The sequence below is a fragment of the Chiloscyllium punctatum genome, chromosome 46, assembly GCF_047496795.1.
Source record: "Chiloscyllium punctatum isolate Juve2018m chromosome 46, sChiPun1.3, whole genome shotgun sequence".
NCBI classification, from domain to species: domain Eukaryota; kingdom Metazoa; phylum Chordata; class Chondrichthyes; order Orectolobiformes; family Hemiscylliidae; genus Chiloscyllium; species Chiloscyllium punctatum.
Window position 1 is genome coordinate 63,174,628 of NC_092784.1, and position 16,217 is coordinate 63,190,844.

Sequence of the window (16,217 nt, forward strand, 5' to 3'; positions counted from 1 at the left end):
GATCATTCTTGTGAACATGCTCTGGACCCCCTCCAAGGCCAGCACATCCTTCCTTAGATACTGGGGCCAAAACTGCTCATTGTATTCCAAATGTGACCAGAGCCTTATACAGCCTCAGCACTACATCTTGCCTTCCAGTACTCTTGAAGTGAACGTAAACATTGTATTTGTCTTCCTTACTGGCAACTGAACTAATAACCTTTAAAAATCCTGAACTAGGACTCCTAACTCCCTTTGTGCTTCAAATTTCCGAAAAGTTTCCCCATTGAGAAAACAGTTGCCATCTTATGCAGGGAGAAAGTGTAGACTGCAGATGCTGAAGATCAGAGTCAAAAAGTGTGGTGCTGGAAAAGCACAGCAGGTCAGGCAGCATCCAAGGAACAGGAGAGTCAATGTTTCAAGGATAAGCTCTTCATCCTTTATTCCCTTGAACTTCCCCAGCACCTTCTCCTTCGTGTTGGCCACTACACTCACCTCTGCCTCCTGACTATGCTACTGGTGTCTTCCACTGTGAAGACTGATGCAGGAGGATATAGATAAACTGGGGAGTTGGGCGGAAAAGTGGCAGATAGAGTCCAATCCAGACAAATGTGAGGTGATGCATTTAGGCAAGAATAATTCAACAGCAAATTATACATTGAACGGAAGAGCCTTGGGAAAAGTTGGTGAGCAGAGAGATCTGGGAGTGCAGGCCCATTGTACCCTGAAGGTTGCTGCACAGGTGGATAGAGTGGTCAAGAAAGCGTATAGTATGCTTGCCTTCACTGGACGGGGTATTGAGTATAAGAGCTGGCAAGTCATGTTAAAATTGTACAAGACATTGGTTCGACCGCATTTAGAATACTGTGTACAGTTCTGGTCGCCATATTACCAAAAGGATGTGGACGCTTTGGAGAGGGTGCAGAGAAGGTTTACGAGGGTGTTGCCTGGTATGGAAGGGGCTGGCTATGAAGAGAGGTTGAGTAGGTTAGGTTTGTTTTCATTAGAAAAAGGAGATCAAGGGGGACCTGATTCAGGTTTACAAAATCATGAAGGGTATAGACAGGGTGGATAGCGATAAGCTTTTTCCCAGGGTGAGGGATTCAATAACAAGAGGTGAAAAGTTTAAGGGGGATACACATGGCAAGTACTTCACACAGAGGGTGGTGGACATCTGGAACGCGTTGCCAGCAGAGTTGGTAGAGGCAGGCACGGTAGATTCATTTCAGATGCATTTGGACAGATGCATGAGTAGGTGGGGAGCAGAGGGATACAGATGCACAGGAATTGACTGACAGGTTTAGACAGTACATTTGGATCGGTTCAGGCTTGGAGGGCCAAAGGATTCTGTTCTTGGGCTGTAAATTTTCTTTGTTCTTTGTTCTAAAGTATCGATTCAGCTCCTCCACCATTTCTTCATTGCCCAGCCTCATTCTCCAGTGGTCCAATGTCTGCTCTTGCTTCATTCATACCTTTTATATATCTAAAAGAACTCTTGCAACCTTTTATGTTGTGAGTTAGCTTACCCTCATATTTCATTTTTACCCTCCTCTCCTCTTATTGCTTTTTTTAGTTACCCTCTGCTGGTTTTTAAAGGCTTTCCAATCCTCGATCTTCCCACTAACCTTCACCACAGTGTGTGATTTTTCTTTTGTTTTTATGTTGTCCCTGACTTCCCTTGTCAATCACAGTTGCCTCATCCTCCCCCCTGGTGTGATTCTTCTTCCTTGGGATGAATGTCTTCTGTGCCTCCCAAATTACCCCAGAAATTCCAACCATTGCTGCTCCATTACTTTCCTTGCTAGGCCCCTTTTCCAATCGACTTTGACCAGCTCCTCCCTTATGTCTCTGTCGTTATCTTTACTCAGTCGTAATACTGGCTTCTCCTTCTCACACTGTGGTGTGAGTTCTACCATGTTATGGTCAGTGCTCCATTAGGGGTTCCTTCACTTTAAGCTCCCTAATTAAATCTACCTTATTACACATCACCGAATCCAGAATTGCCTGTTCCCTAGTGGGTTCTACGACAAGCTGCTCCAAAAAAAACCTCATAGACGTTCCACAAATATTCGGGTCTGCTGCCAACCTGATTTTCCCATTCCACCTGCATATTGAAATTTTCCCATGATTACTGTCTTTTCTGCTCCACAACCTGACTATTGCTAGGAAGCCTGTACGTAACGTCCAACAGGGTATTTTTTTCTTTGCAGTTCCTCAACTCTACCTACACAGTTTCTATGACCCCAATCTACCTACTGCACTCTCAGCTACCTTCCCCCCAGCCCAACCCTCTCCCACTTATCACTCCACCCCCTCGGCTCCCAGCCTCATTCCTGATGAAGAGCTCTTGCCCGAAATGTCGATTGTCCTGCTCCTTGGATTCTGCCTGACCCACTGTGTTTTGCCAGCACCACACTCTCGACTCTGATCTCCAGCATCTGCAGTCCTCACTTTTTCTACACAGTTTCTATGCCTTCTGACCCAAAATTACTCCTTGCTATTAATGTCTTACTAACAAGGCAACTCTTTCCCCTCTGCCATCTGCCTGTCCTTCCCATGGGGCACATATTCTTGGAATCCTTAGTCTGGAATGTACTACCTAAGAGGAAGGCAGTGCCAGAGTCACTCATGTAGTTAGGGTCTGGACTATACTGTCAGTGAGACTGGTGGAGTCAGGTTCTTTTGAGTAGTTAGTGTCTGGACTGCGCTGTCCAGACTTCTTCTGTCAAGAAGAAACTGGATAGCTGTCTGAAAAGGAAAAATATGCAACAGGGAGAAAGTGGGAGAGTGTACAAAGTGATCTACTCATTTGGTGAGCTAGACCATACTCAACGGGTAAACAGTCTTTGGCTGTAACAATCCAATGGCACGGTGATAGTATAAGGGAGTATAGGGTAGTTATGGAAACGAACAAACAACATTAAAAGATGAAAATATTGATCTGAAGGAGGGATAATTTCATTTAAAAGGTACCTAGTTCAGGTGTGCTGTAGTCAAAGATTAAAACATAGAGCAATAAATCAACAATAACAGGATTTCAAATAGGAAATAATTTAGATACAAATTAAATAGATTCCGGAGGGGAAAAGGAAGTGAATCAAAAAGTTCAGCACCCTGAAGGAGACGAGCCATAGAGAGTAAACATGCAACAGGAAGAGGGGTTTAATGATATATAGAGAGGTGAAGAATTATAAACCCTGAATGATTGAAGTTCAGAGAAATGGAAAAGGGCAGATGGAGGCTAAGAAGAATATATGAGGCAGGATTAGCAGAGAACACAAACAAACTTTAGACTCTTTCCCAAACACACATCTAGTTAAAGAAAGGGTGTATCTTCTTCTGGAGGCAGAGAGAATGATTGAGGTCTGGATGAATACTTTGCATCTGTCCCTGCAATATCACAGTACAGGAGCTGGAAAGGGGTGAAGAAATTTGATTCAATAAAAATAGGAGGGTATTTAAATGGTTGGCGGGACTTCAAAATAGAAAAGTCACCCAACACAAATAGACACATCCTCAGTTACTGCGGAGGGCATGGTTCAAGCAATAATCTTTCATTCCTTCTTGGAAATTTAAGTGATGCCAGAGAATTGCTGGATTGCAAATGTTGTATGTTGTTTAAGAAAGGAGAGATGGAATAGATCTGGCAGGCAGTGGTCGATAACTGACTAGTGACCAGAAACTGGACAACATTTATGTTTGCTTTGAGAAATATACATTAAGAAATAACAGCTGGTCATTTTATACACAGACTATCAGAAGTGTTTGACAGTGTATTGAGTAATAGACTAGTCAGCAACATTGAAGTTGAAAAGCACAGCAAGTCAGGCAGCATCTGAGGAGCAAGAGAATTAATGTTTCTGGCATAAACCCAAATTGAAGCCAATGGGATTAAAGAGGAAATGACATCATGGATGCACATTTGGCTAAGGGACAGAAAGCAGGGAGTAATATTGAACACATGATTTCAGACATATACCGTTGTGTTCCCTAGGGGCCAATATTAGAGACACTGCTCTTTTTGATTTTTATTAGTGAGCTGGACTTGGGTGTAGAGAACCTAACCTCAAAGTTTTCAAATTATTCAACGCTCAAAAATGCAGTGAACAATGAGGTGAATGGAAAACCTCAGGAAGTCATGGCCCCATGTGCAGAACCTTGGTACAGCTTTGCTCTCCTTATCTGAGGAAAGAGATCCTGACTGAAGAGGGAATGCAACAAGGGTTCACTAGACTTCTTCCTGGGACGACAGGACTGATGTATGAAGAGAGATGGATTGGTTAGGATTATATTCACAGGAGTTTAGAAAAATGAGGGGGATCTCACAGAAACCTATAAAAATCACAGGGAGTTTGAAGTCCAGAACCAAGGGCCACACTCTATGGATATGGAGTATTTAGGATTGAGATGAGAAGAAAATTCTTCATCCAGAGAGTGAAAAGCCTGTGGAATTTTCTGCTACAGAAAGTGGTTGATGTCAAAATATTGAATGTTTTCAAGAAGGACATGGATATAGTTCTTAGAATTAAAGGGATCAAAGCGTATGTGGGGAGAAAGTGGGAACAGGGGACCGATCAGTCATGATTATGTTAAACAGCACAGCAGACTCAAAAGGCCGAATGGCCTCCTCCTGCTCCTGTTTTCTGTGTTTCCATGGCTGTGAAGTAAACTACATGTGGCCGTTGAAATTTACATTCAGAAGTGTGACAGTGTGTATTTTGGAAGGAAGAATAAAGAGAGCCAATTTTTTTTTATTGGTGTAACTTTAAACAGATGCAACAACAGACAGATATAGCTACATATGTACATTTTTGAAAGTACTAGGACAAGTTGGGAAGACTGTTAAAAAGCATGCAGGTTTCTTGGGTTTATACACAGAAGCACTGATTATAACAACAATAAGTTGTGCTAAGTGTATGTAAAACACTGGTTAGATCGCCATTGGAAGATAATGTCCAATTTTGAGCACTGCACTTTATAAACGATGTCAAGTCCTTAGGAGATTCGTTAGAATGGTGCTGAAGAGAGAGATTTCGGAACCATGGAGAGGCAGGGATTGCACAGATAGAGCAGAGATGGTTAAGGAAAGAGTTAAATGAAGCTTCCAAACTTATACGCAGTTTGGGTAAAGTAAATAAGCTGATGCTATTTCTAGAGGATTGTTAACCTGAGCGCACAGAATGAAGGTTGGCAAGAGAATCAGAGGAAATGGGAAGAATTTGTTACACAGCAATTAGTGATGTGGAATGCACTGTCGAACAGGATAATAAAGCAGATTTAATAGTAACTTTGAAAAGGGAATTGGAAAATTACTTGAAAAGGAACTGTGCTATAGAATAGGGCAGCAGGATTAATTGTATGGCTACTTTGTGTTCTGTCATTAGGAAGTACAAGAGATTCTAATTTCATTTGTGATTTTCTTAAGAACATTGTGGCAGCACAGTAAGAGACAGAGAGAACGACAGACAGGTTGTAAGAAGTTGGCTAGCTTAACTCACCTGAGCAAAAGGAGTGACAATGAGGTCCTCAGTATGTCTGAAAGAAAAAACACGAGTTCAGAACGTGGATCAACAGGTGGATTAAAAACCAAAATATCCCAACAGAAGACAGATATACCTGCCTGGATGTCTTTATAAAACTGGTCAAAAATTGGAAGTGCCACCCATGAAGACGACATTTCCCATATTCATATCAGACTTAGCTGCAGGAGTAGGCAATTTAGCCCTTCGAGCCCACACCACCATTTAACAGGATCGTGGCTGATCTTACCTTGGTCTGCCTCCGCTGTATTCTGGGGCAGAGTTCCACAGATTTACAACCCTCTCAGAGAAGGAGTTTCTCCTCACCTCAGTTTTGAACCTACCTCATCTCAGTCCAAATCTTGTTTGAGCCTGTCCCACAAGAGGGAAATGCCTGTTCAACATCCACCTTATCAATCCCCTTTAGCATTTGATATCCCTCAATCAGAACCTCCCTCATCTTTCTGACCTCCCCATCAGCCATGATTGAGTGGCGGAGTGGACTCGATGGGCCAAATGGCCTTACTTCCACTCCTATGTCTTATGGTCTTATGGTCTCCAGTGAGTACAAGCCAAGCTGTTCAACCCGCCCTTTGTACACCAGCCCCATGTACACCAGCCCCTTGTACACCAGCCCTTTGTACACCAGCCCTTTGTACACCAGCTCCTTGTACACCAGCCCTTTGTACACCAGCCCCATGTACACCAGCCCCTTGTACACCAGCCCTTTGTACACCAGCTCTTTGTACACCAGCTCCTTGTACACCAGCCCTTTGTACACCAGCACCTTGTACACCAGCTCCTTGTACACCAGCCCTTTGTACACCAGCTCCTTGTACACCAGCTCCTTGTACACCAGCCCTTTGTACACCAGCACCTTGTACACCAGCCCCTTGTACACCAGCCCTTTGTACACCAGCTCCTTGTACACCAGCCCTTTGTACACCAGCACCTTGTACACCAGCTCCTTGTACACCAGCTCCTTGTACACCAGCCCTTTGTACACCAGCTCCTTTTACACCAGCCCCTTGTACACCAGCCCCTTGTACACCAGCCCTTTGTACACCAGCCTCTTGTACACCAGCCCTTTGTACACCAGCCCCTTGTACACCAGCCGCTTGTACACCAGCTCCTTGTACACCAGCCCTTTGTACACCAGCTCCTTGTACACGAGCCCCTTGTACACCAGCCCTTTGTACACCAGCTCCTTGTACACCAGCCCCTTGTACACCAGCCCTTTGTACACCAGCCCCTTGTACACCAGCCCCTTGTACACCAGCTCCTTGTACACCAGCTCCTTGTACACCAGCCCCTTGTACACCAGCTCCTTGTACACCAGCCCTTTGTACACCAGCCCTTTGTACACCAGCTCCTTGTACACCAGCCCCTTGTACACCAGCCCTTTGTACACCGGCCCTTTGTACACCAGCCCCTTGTACACCGGCCCCTTGTACACCAGCTCCTTGTACACCAGCTCCTTGTACACCAGCCCCTTGTACACCAGCTCCTTGTACACCAGCTCCTTGTACACCAGCTCCTTGTACACCAGCCCCTTGTACACCAGCTCCTTGTACACCAGCCCTTTGTACACCAGCCCTTTGTACACCAGCTCCTTGTACACCAGCCCTTTGTACACCAGCCCTTTGTACACCAGCCCCTTGTACACCGGCCCCTTGTACACCGGCCCCTTGTACACCAGCTCCTTGTACACCAGCCCTTTGTACACCAGCCCTTTGTACACCAGCTCCTTGTACACCAGCTCCTTGTACACCAGCCCCTTGTACACCAGCTCCTTGTACACCAGCTCCTTGTACACCAGCCCTTTGTACACCAGCCCTTTGTACACCAGCTCCTTGTACACCAGCCCCTTGTACACCAGCCCTTTGTACACCAGCTCCTTGTACACCAGCTCCTTGTACACCAGCCCTTTGTACACCAGCCCTTTGTACACCAGCTCCTTGTACACCAGCTCCTTGTACACCAGCCCTTTGTACACCAGCCCTTTGTACACCAGCTCCTTGTACACCAGCCCCTTGTACACCAGCTCCTTGTACACCAGCCCTTTGTACACCAGCCCTTTGTACACCAGCTCCTTGTACACCAGCCCCTTGTACACCAGCCCTTTGTACACCGGCCCTTTGTACACCAGCCCCTTGTACACCGGCCCCTTGTACACCAGCTCCTTGTACACCAGCTCCTTGTACACCAGCCCCTTGTACACCAGCTCCTTGTACACCAGCTCCTTGTACACCAGCCCCTTGTACACCAGCTCCTTGTACACCAGCCCTTTGTACGCCAGCCCTTTGTACACCAGCTCCTTGTACACCAGCCCTTTGTACACCAGCCCTTTGTACACCAGCCCCTTGTACACCGGCCCCTTGTACACCAGCCCCTTGTACACCAGCTCCTTGTACACCAGCCCTTTGTACACCAGCCCTTTGTACACCAGCTCCTTGTACACCAGCTCCTTGTACACCAGCCCCTTGTACACCAGCTCCTTGTACACCAGCTCCTTGTACACCAGCCCTTTGTACACCAGCCCTTTGTACACCAGCTCCTTGTACACCAGCTCCTTGTACACCAGCCCCTTGTACACCAGCTCCTTGTACACCAGCTCCTTGTACACCAGCCCTTTGTACACCAGCCCTTTGTACACCAGCTCCTTGTACACCAGCTCCTTGTACACCAGCCCTTTGTACACCAGCCCTTTGTACACCAGCTCCTTGTACACCAGCTCCTTGTACACCAGCTCCTTGTACACCAGCCCTTTCATCCCTGGCATCAACCTGGTGACCCTCCTCTGAATTGCCTCCAGTGCCACCATATCCTTCCTCAAGTAAGGAGGCCAAATCTGGACACAGTACTCTAGGTGTGGTTTCACCAACACCTTATATAATTGTAACAACACTTTTTTACTTTCATAATCCAGTCCGTTTGCAATAAATGCTGAAATCCCATTTGCCTTTCTTATTATATGCTGCATCTGCAAACCCACTTTCTGCGATTCATGCACAAAGACACCAAGATCCCTCTGCACTGATGTACTTTGAATCTGATTCCCATTTAAATAATAATTTGCCCTTTTATTTTTCCAGCCAAAATAGACAACCTAACACTAGTCCACATCAAACTCCATCTGCCAGATTCGGGCCTATTCTCTGAGCCTATCAATATCCATCTGTAAACTCTTTACCTCCTCATCATAGCCCACATTTTCCCACCTATTTTAGTATCATCTGTGAATTTTACGATGTTACACTTGGTCTCTGCTTGGAGATCATTTTACAGATTGTAAATAGATGTGGTCTAAAAAATGCACGATATGGCACCCACTTGTTAGAGTTTGCCATCCAGAGCACCCATTTATCCCGACCCTCTGCTTTCTGTCAGTCAGCCAGTCCTGTATTCAAGCCAATAGTCTATCTTTAACTTTTGGGATCTAACCTTCTGGATCAGTCTTTTATGTCAAATGCTTCCTGGAAATCTAAATATACCGCATCCACCAGATCCCCATTATCCATTTTGCTGGTTACATCCTCAAAGAACTGCAGCAAGTTTGGTGAGCAGGACTTGCCCTTCATGAAGCTGTGCTGACACTGGTGAATGATATTTCCATTTTCAATTTGTGTGTTGAATCATGATTCACACAGGCCTGTATCACAGAGACAACTGTTAATTTACATTTGCAGAGTAAGACCAGAAAAAGCAGATCAAAACTTTGTCCTTTTCTTTGGAAACCAGGATACCCTTCAAATATGGCCCCAGACACCTTCTGGGGGGTGGGTATGGTGCCTTTTGGATTTTTAAAGTACACTTCATTGTTTGTTTAAAAAGGCATAAACTTATTAAATGTCAAGGAACTATCGACAGACCTGTCAGAATTAACTGACAAAACTCACAAGAAGGCCTGTGAAAAGCAGCTATGAATGGGACCTATCAAACTGTCAAAGCAGTTAAATGTTCTGCTCCTTAAATCTTTGAACAGTATGTCTCCTTGTTAAAACAAACACTGTTTGCTACTATATTCCATCATAAGCCCTAGGGTCTACATAATTGGAAAAATGAGAGACATTTTATGGTCTTTAAAATCGTTTCAGACACAGTGCCAAAGCCTCAAGCCAGGACACCTGCTCACAATACCTTCCTCCTGTCCCAACATCAGATCTAGCCCACCTGTAGAAACTGAAAATCTGATTTCTGGGTAGTTATTTTTATAAGTCAAGTCACAGAGTTGAGAAGCATGGTATGTGCATTTGACTTGCAGACCAAAATATGAGTCACAATTTATCAAGAGAATGGGCATTGGACTGAGTTAGAAAGAGAGAGCGAGATAAAATTTGAGGACATTTGTCTGCAACACCTTGAGATGTTCTACTTTGTTAAAGGTGCTACACAAATGCAAGCTGGTATTGGCAGAGAGAGAGAAATAGAGTAAGATAAAGTGAGAGGGCATCAGAGAACTGAATGAGGCAGTAAGGGATAGAGACAAGATGAAGAAAGAGATACAGACAGAGACAGACAGCAATACAGAGATTTACTCAGGTGACACCAAAGTAGAGAGGCGTTAGTCTCTACTCACTACAACAGTGAAGGAGGGAGAGGAGAATCTGATTTAAATCTTTATCTGTACTTCCTGCACCTCTTGTATCTGTAGAATTCCTGCTCCCTGTCTCTCTGTATCTCTTGTATCTGTTTATTCCATGGAGCTCCTATATCTGCTGTGTTCCTTTTCCTAGTCTCTATGCATCACCTGTATCTGCCCTGTTTTCTATGGCTCCTGTATCTGTTGTGGTCCCCTGCCCTATGTCTCTGTATCTGTCTGATTCCTGTAACTCCTGTAGCGTTATAACTCTGTACAACTCCTATTCTGATGATAATTTGTGACTCATATTTTGGACTGCAAGTCAAATGCACATCATTCCTGATAGAGTCATAGAGCCATAGAGATGTACAGCATGGAAACAGACTCTTCAGTCCAACCCGTCCATACCGACCAGATATCCCAACCCAATCTAGTCCCACCTGCTAGCACCCGGCCCATATCCCTCCAAACCCTTCCTATTCATATATCCATCCAAATGCCTCTTAAATGTTGCAATTGTACTAGTCTCCACCACATCCTCTGGCAGCGCATTCCATACACGTACCACCCTCTGCGTGAAAAAGTTGCCCCTTCAGTCTCTTTTATTTCTTTCCCCTCTCACCCTAAACCTATGCCCTCTAGTTCTGCTTTCCCCGACCCCAGGGAAAAGACTTTGTCTATTTATCCTATCCATGCCCCTCAATTTTGTAAACCTCTATAAGGTTACCCCTCAGCTTCCGACGCTCCAGGGAAAGCAGCCCCAGCCTGTTCAGCCTCACCCTGTAGCTCAAATCCTCCAACCCTGACAACATCCTTGTAAATCTTTTCTGAACCCTTTCAAGTTTCATAACATCTTTCCGATAGGAAGGAGACCAGAATTGCATGCAATATTCCAACAGTGGCCTAACCAATGTCCTGTACAGCTGCAAGACGACCTCCCAACCCCTGTACTCAATACTGTGACCAATAAAGGAAAGCATACCAAACGCCTTCTTCACTATCCTATCTACCTGTGACTCCACTTTCAAGGAGCTATGAACCTGCACTCCAAAGTGTCTTTGTTCAGCAACAATCCCTAGGATCTTACCATTAAGTGTATAAGTCCTGCTAAGATTTGCTTTCCCAAAATGCAGCACCTCGCATTTATCTGAATTAAACTCCATCTGCCACTTCTCAGCCCACTGGCCCATCTGATCAAGATCCTGTTGTAATCTGAGGTAACCCTCTTCGCTGTCCACTACACCTCCAATTTTGGTGTCATCTGCAAACTTACTAACTGTACCTCTTATGCTCACATCCAAATCATTTATGTAAATGACAAAAAGTAGAGGGCCGAGCACCGATCCTTGTGACACTCCACTGGTCACAGGCCTCCAGTCTGAGAAACAACCCTCCACCACCACCCATTGACTTCTACCTTTGAGCCAGTTCTGTATCCAAATGGCTAGTTCTCCCTTTATTCCATGAGATCTAACCTTGCTAACCAGTCTCCCATGGGGAACCTTGTCGAACGCTTTACTGAAGTCCATATAGATCACAGCTACTGCTCTGCCCTCATCAATCTTCTTTGTTACTTCTTCAAAAAACTCAATCAAGTTTGTGAGACATGATTTCCCACACACAAAGCCATGTTGACTATCCTGAATCAGTCCCTGCCTTTCCAAATACATGTACATCCTGTCCCTCAGGATTCCCTCCAACAACTTGCCCACCACCGAGGTCAGGCTCACTGGTCTATAGTTCCCTGGCTTGTCTTTACCACCCTTCTTAAACATTGGCACCACGTTTGCCAACCTCCAGTCTTCCGGCACCTCACCTGTGACTATCGATGACACAAATATCTCAGCAAGAGGCCCAGCAATCACTTCTCTAGCTTCCCACAGGGTTCTCGGGTACCGCTGATCAGGTCCTGGGGATTTATCCACCTTTAACCGTTTCAAGACATCCAGCACTTCCTCCTCTGTAATCTGGACATTTTGCAAGATGTTACCATCTATTTCCCTACAGTCTATATCTTCCATATCCTTTTCCACAGTAAATACTGATACAAAGTATTCATTTAGTATCTCCCCCATTTTCCGTGGATCCACACAAAGGCCGCCTTGCTGATCTTTGAGGGGCCCTATTCTCTCCCTAGTTACCCTTTTGTCCTTAATATATTTGTAAAAACCCTTTGGATTCTCCTTAATTCTATTTGCCAAAGCTACCTCATGTCCCCTTTTTGCCCTCCTGATTTCCCCCTTAAGTATACTCCTACATCCTTTATACTCTAAGGATTCACTCGATCTATCCTGTCTATACCTGACATACGCTTCCTTCTTTTTCTTAACCAAACCCTCAATTTCTTTAGTCATCCAGCATTCCCTATACCTACCAGCCTTCCCTCTCACCCTGACAGGAATATACTTTCTCTGGATTCTTGTTATCTCATTTCTGATGATGAAGGGCTTTTGCCCGAAATGTCGATGTTCCTGCTCCTCGGATGCTGCCTGACATGCTGTGCTTTTCCAGCACCACTCTAATCTGGACTCTGATCACCAGCATCTGCAGTCCTCACTTTCATCCTGTAGCTCCTGTCTGTTGTGTTCCTGTTCTCTGCCTGTCTGTATCTCATGTACCTATCCTGTTTCCTGTATTTCCTGTATCTGCTGTGTTCCTGTTCCCTGTCTCTGTGTACCTATAGTTTCTTATAGTTCCTGCACCTCCTGTATTCCTGTTCCCCCCCCCCTCTCTCTCTCTCTCTGTATCACCTGTATCTGCCCTGTTTCCTGCAGTTCCTGAATCTGCAGTGCTCTCGCTCATATTACCTGTTAATTTTGTGTTGAGTACCTGAGGTACTTCTGGCCAGGACACAATGTAAGCATGCTCTCAGGCTTTTCCTGGATTATCACAGGATGGAGAAATCAATCAGATTATTCCTGGAAGTTACAAAGTGATAGGTAATAGTGCCTTGTTTTCCCTGTCTGTGCTCAATGCATGATGCTTAGTGGTCTGAAAACTGCCAGATGTCACGTACAAAGGCAGATATATTGCGGATGAGTGGAGGCCCCCATCAGTGTCAGCAGTTTAAAGGTTTCAGTCAATATTTACATAGTCCTGGGCTGCAGAAAACTGAGCAAATGTGATCTCTATGTCTCAGAAATAAGAAAGATCCTGTAGCTAATGAGTAAAATCTCCATATAACCCAAAATTAAAAAACTACATACGATGTACATGCTTAGGGATCAGAGTATAGTAGTGGAGACCACATGTCAGAATGTGGTTTTATAAAAGCGAAAGAGTATTATAACAGTGGATTGTCCCAGCTAGCTGAATGGAGTGGGAAACCTGCCTCTTGTGAAGAATGACATTTCTCATCGTACCTTTCACCAACTCAGGATTTCCCAAATATGTTCTCGAACCAATGAAATACTTTTGAAATTTAGTCACTTGTATCATGTGACAGCCAATCTGTGCACAGCAAGATCCCTCAAGAAACAATGCTATAATAACTTAGTCCAATCCTCATTCTAATGAAACTGGAATAAAACGAGGTAGGGAGTAGGTTCTATATCCAACGTTTCAATAACTGACAGTTTGGATAACTGCTATTTTCGATAATGGATGTGTTTAACACCAATGGGATAGATAAAGGGTATATTTGATAAGAGATAGGTTAATTAACCATTGGGTTTGGTAAAGGGTGTGTTAAATATTGAATGACTGAGTAACAGATGGACTGGATAACAGATGGATTCAATAACTTGTGGGTTCTGTCATGCTGTGTTGAGAAATGGGTGAAATGGACGAGTAAGCTCCTTCACCAGCATACAGCTCCAGCAGTGGTACAAAGACTTTTATCTCAAATTATTAAATGAATACTCAGGTGAAACTATAATTAAAGCCTGTCACTTTAAGGCCAGAAAGTATAACTGCATTAAATCTAGGCAAATGATTCACCTTGTTGAAAATGTTTTGAAAATTTGCAACCCTAAATCAGAAGAAACTATCATTAAACAATGATACTTTCCCATAATTACTGATCTGATTTGTGAGGGACACAAGGCCTTTTATATCACAGTTATATTAGCAGATCTTACTTGCTGTTACTTGTGGGTCTGATCGTTTCTGTGATATTCAACTATTAATCTAGCTTAGTTCTCGTAGCTACTGGGCCAGTTATTGCTGCGGGGATGAACTCTCAATAGTAAGGAGGTAAATAGTTGTTTTCTGCTTTGTCCTGAAAGAAGATCTCTTAATCTTTGATTATCTCCCTTTGTTTTAGTCTCTACATAAGACGAACATCATCCAGTCATCCACCATATGGTTCTAATCAAGCTGTTCAGAGATTTTATTATACACCTCTGGGAGAGGTGGGACTTAAACCTGGCTCTCCCAGTCCAGGGGTCCCCTCAAGGTCTTGTTTGTTTCAATAAGAACATCTCTCAATCTTCAAAACTCCAATTAGTACAAACCTAACCTTTTAAACCTTTCTTCATAAGATAAGCCCTTTTATCCCAGAAATGAGTGAGTGAACCTTCTGTGAACTGCTTCTAAAGCATTTCTGTAACAGACCAAAAGTAAAGACAGTCCTCCAGACATCGTCCTTGTACCACTGTAGCACAACATCCTCACCTTATATTCCAATCCTGTTGCAATGACTGACAAGATTCAATTAGCCCACCTAACCACTGCACTAACATTATGTGATGTGAAGACACTGGAACAGGAGGATTTCAGTGTTCATGCACAGAAGCTCTTTTTCATTTGATATTCTTGTTTCTCATTCCATATAAAAGGCTACTGGAATTTGGGAAGAGATGTTGAATTCACTGGAGCTTCAAAGTATCTCCAAAGGGGTTAGGCACATAAAACTGTGAAAGGAAGGTATAATTAAAATGTGACACATTTATATGAATAAATCCCAGTCCAAATATGGACATATGCATACATAATGGGAAATGTTGACATTAAAAGTAGTCTGAGATATATAAACAGGAAATAAGATTCTATAGGCAGGGAGAGTACACTGCCATGAAGTTCTCTTGTATAAAAGATATCTACAGACAATCAAAAAACAAATAATAAAGCTGTACTCACACTTCACTTGTCACGGAGGAATTTCGGGACATTGTTTTGGGTGACATATCGTAATCGCTGTCAGACCGATAAAGAAATGACTCCCGACGCTGGCTCTGAGGGAATGTCGGATGTAGCACCAGTCCCGGACTCGCCTGCGAGTCCAGTGGACTCCGACCTGGAGATGGTCCATTCTCAACGTCAAAACTGCAAAAAGAGGAATTTGTTTTTCATTAGTTTGCATATCCAAATGAATATTCCCTAAAATTGCTGATGGAACGTTTGGAAATTTAAAAATAATATCTTTCTCAATTAATTGCCGTCTTCCTCTCCTGAAGGTGCTGACTCTCCCTCAGGTACAGTTCCCCATCTCCTGAAGGTGGTGACACTCAGTGGGCTACTGGTCAATGAACTCAAGTTGCCCTTCATTTCCAGTTTTAAATATCGGAATATTAGGTGTTGACAAAATATCAGATTGTAGAGGATATCACAGATAAATCTAAGTCTACCTTCATGTCACATCCATTTGTGGACTCTAACACATACTGGATACTATAAGTCATATTTTACAACTTACCTGTGATGTTTCTGATTTCGGTTTGTATCCTGACACAGTCTTTGTGTTTAACTAATCCTTTAGACTCATCGCTGATTGAGGGCTAAATCTTTTGATATTTTGAAGAACACCTGTGCTCTCAAAGTATTGATGATAACAGACCACACACTTTAGATGTCGGTTGTTTTAACTCACCTGGTGCAGCCACAGTCCTTCTTAAGCAGCTTTTTAAATCCCTGAACTTCCCACAGTTCTATTTTCTTCCTCTACCTTCCCCTCACCATTCCCTCCTGAAGATGACGACCAGGGTTGATAAATCCAATGGTGTTGGCAGCCTCTGCTACCTTATCCCAGCAAAACAGACCCTGGGATATTTCAGTTTGCAAAAGCTATGCATTCTAGATCAGAATCCAAATATGGGATTTATTTGTAAAGGTTACTAAATCTTGGTTTTAATAATTCCCAGGAAACACCAAACCACTCTCCTTCACTCAAGAACTCCCACTTTGCCCCATCCAACCCC

General features: G+C 43.8%; 1 protein-coding gene across 3 annotated transcripts in view; it reads right to left on the bottom strand.

The window, feature by feature from the left end:
- Nucleotides 1-16,217, bottom strand: part of LOC140468227 (3',5'-cyclic-AMP phosphodiesterase 4B-like) — a 666,103-nt gene that overhangs the window by 252,225 nt on the left and 397,661 nt on the right. For all 3 annotated transcript variants that reach the window (XM_072564484.1, XM_072564485.1, XM_072564486.1), the window contains 2 exons: nucleotides 15,160-15,345; nucleotides 5,478-5,514 (listed from right to left, as the gene is read on the bottom strand). In XM_072564484.1, coding sequence (XP_072420585.1) covers nucleotides 5,478-5,514; nucleotides 15,160-15,345 — 223 coding nt within the window. The remainder of the gene's footprint in view (nucleotides 1-5,477; nucleotides 5,515-15,159; nucleotides 15,346-16,217) is intronic.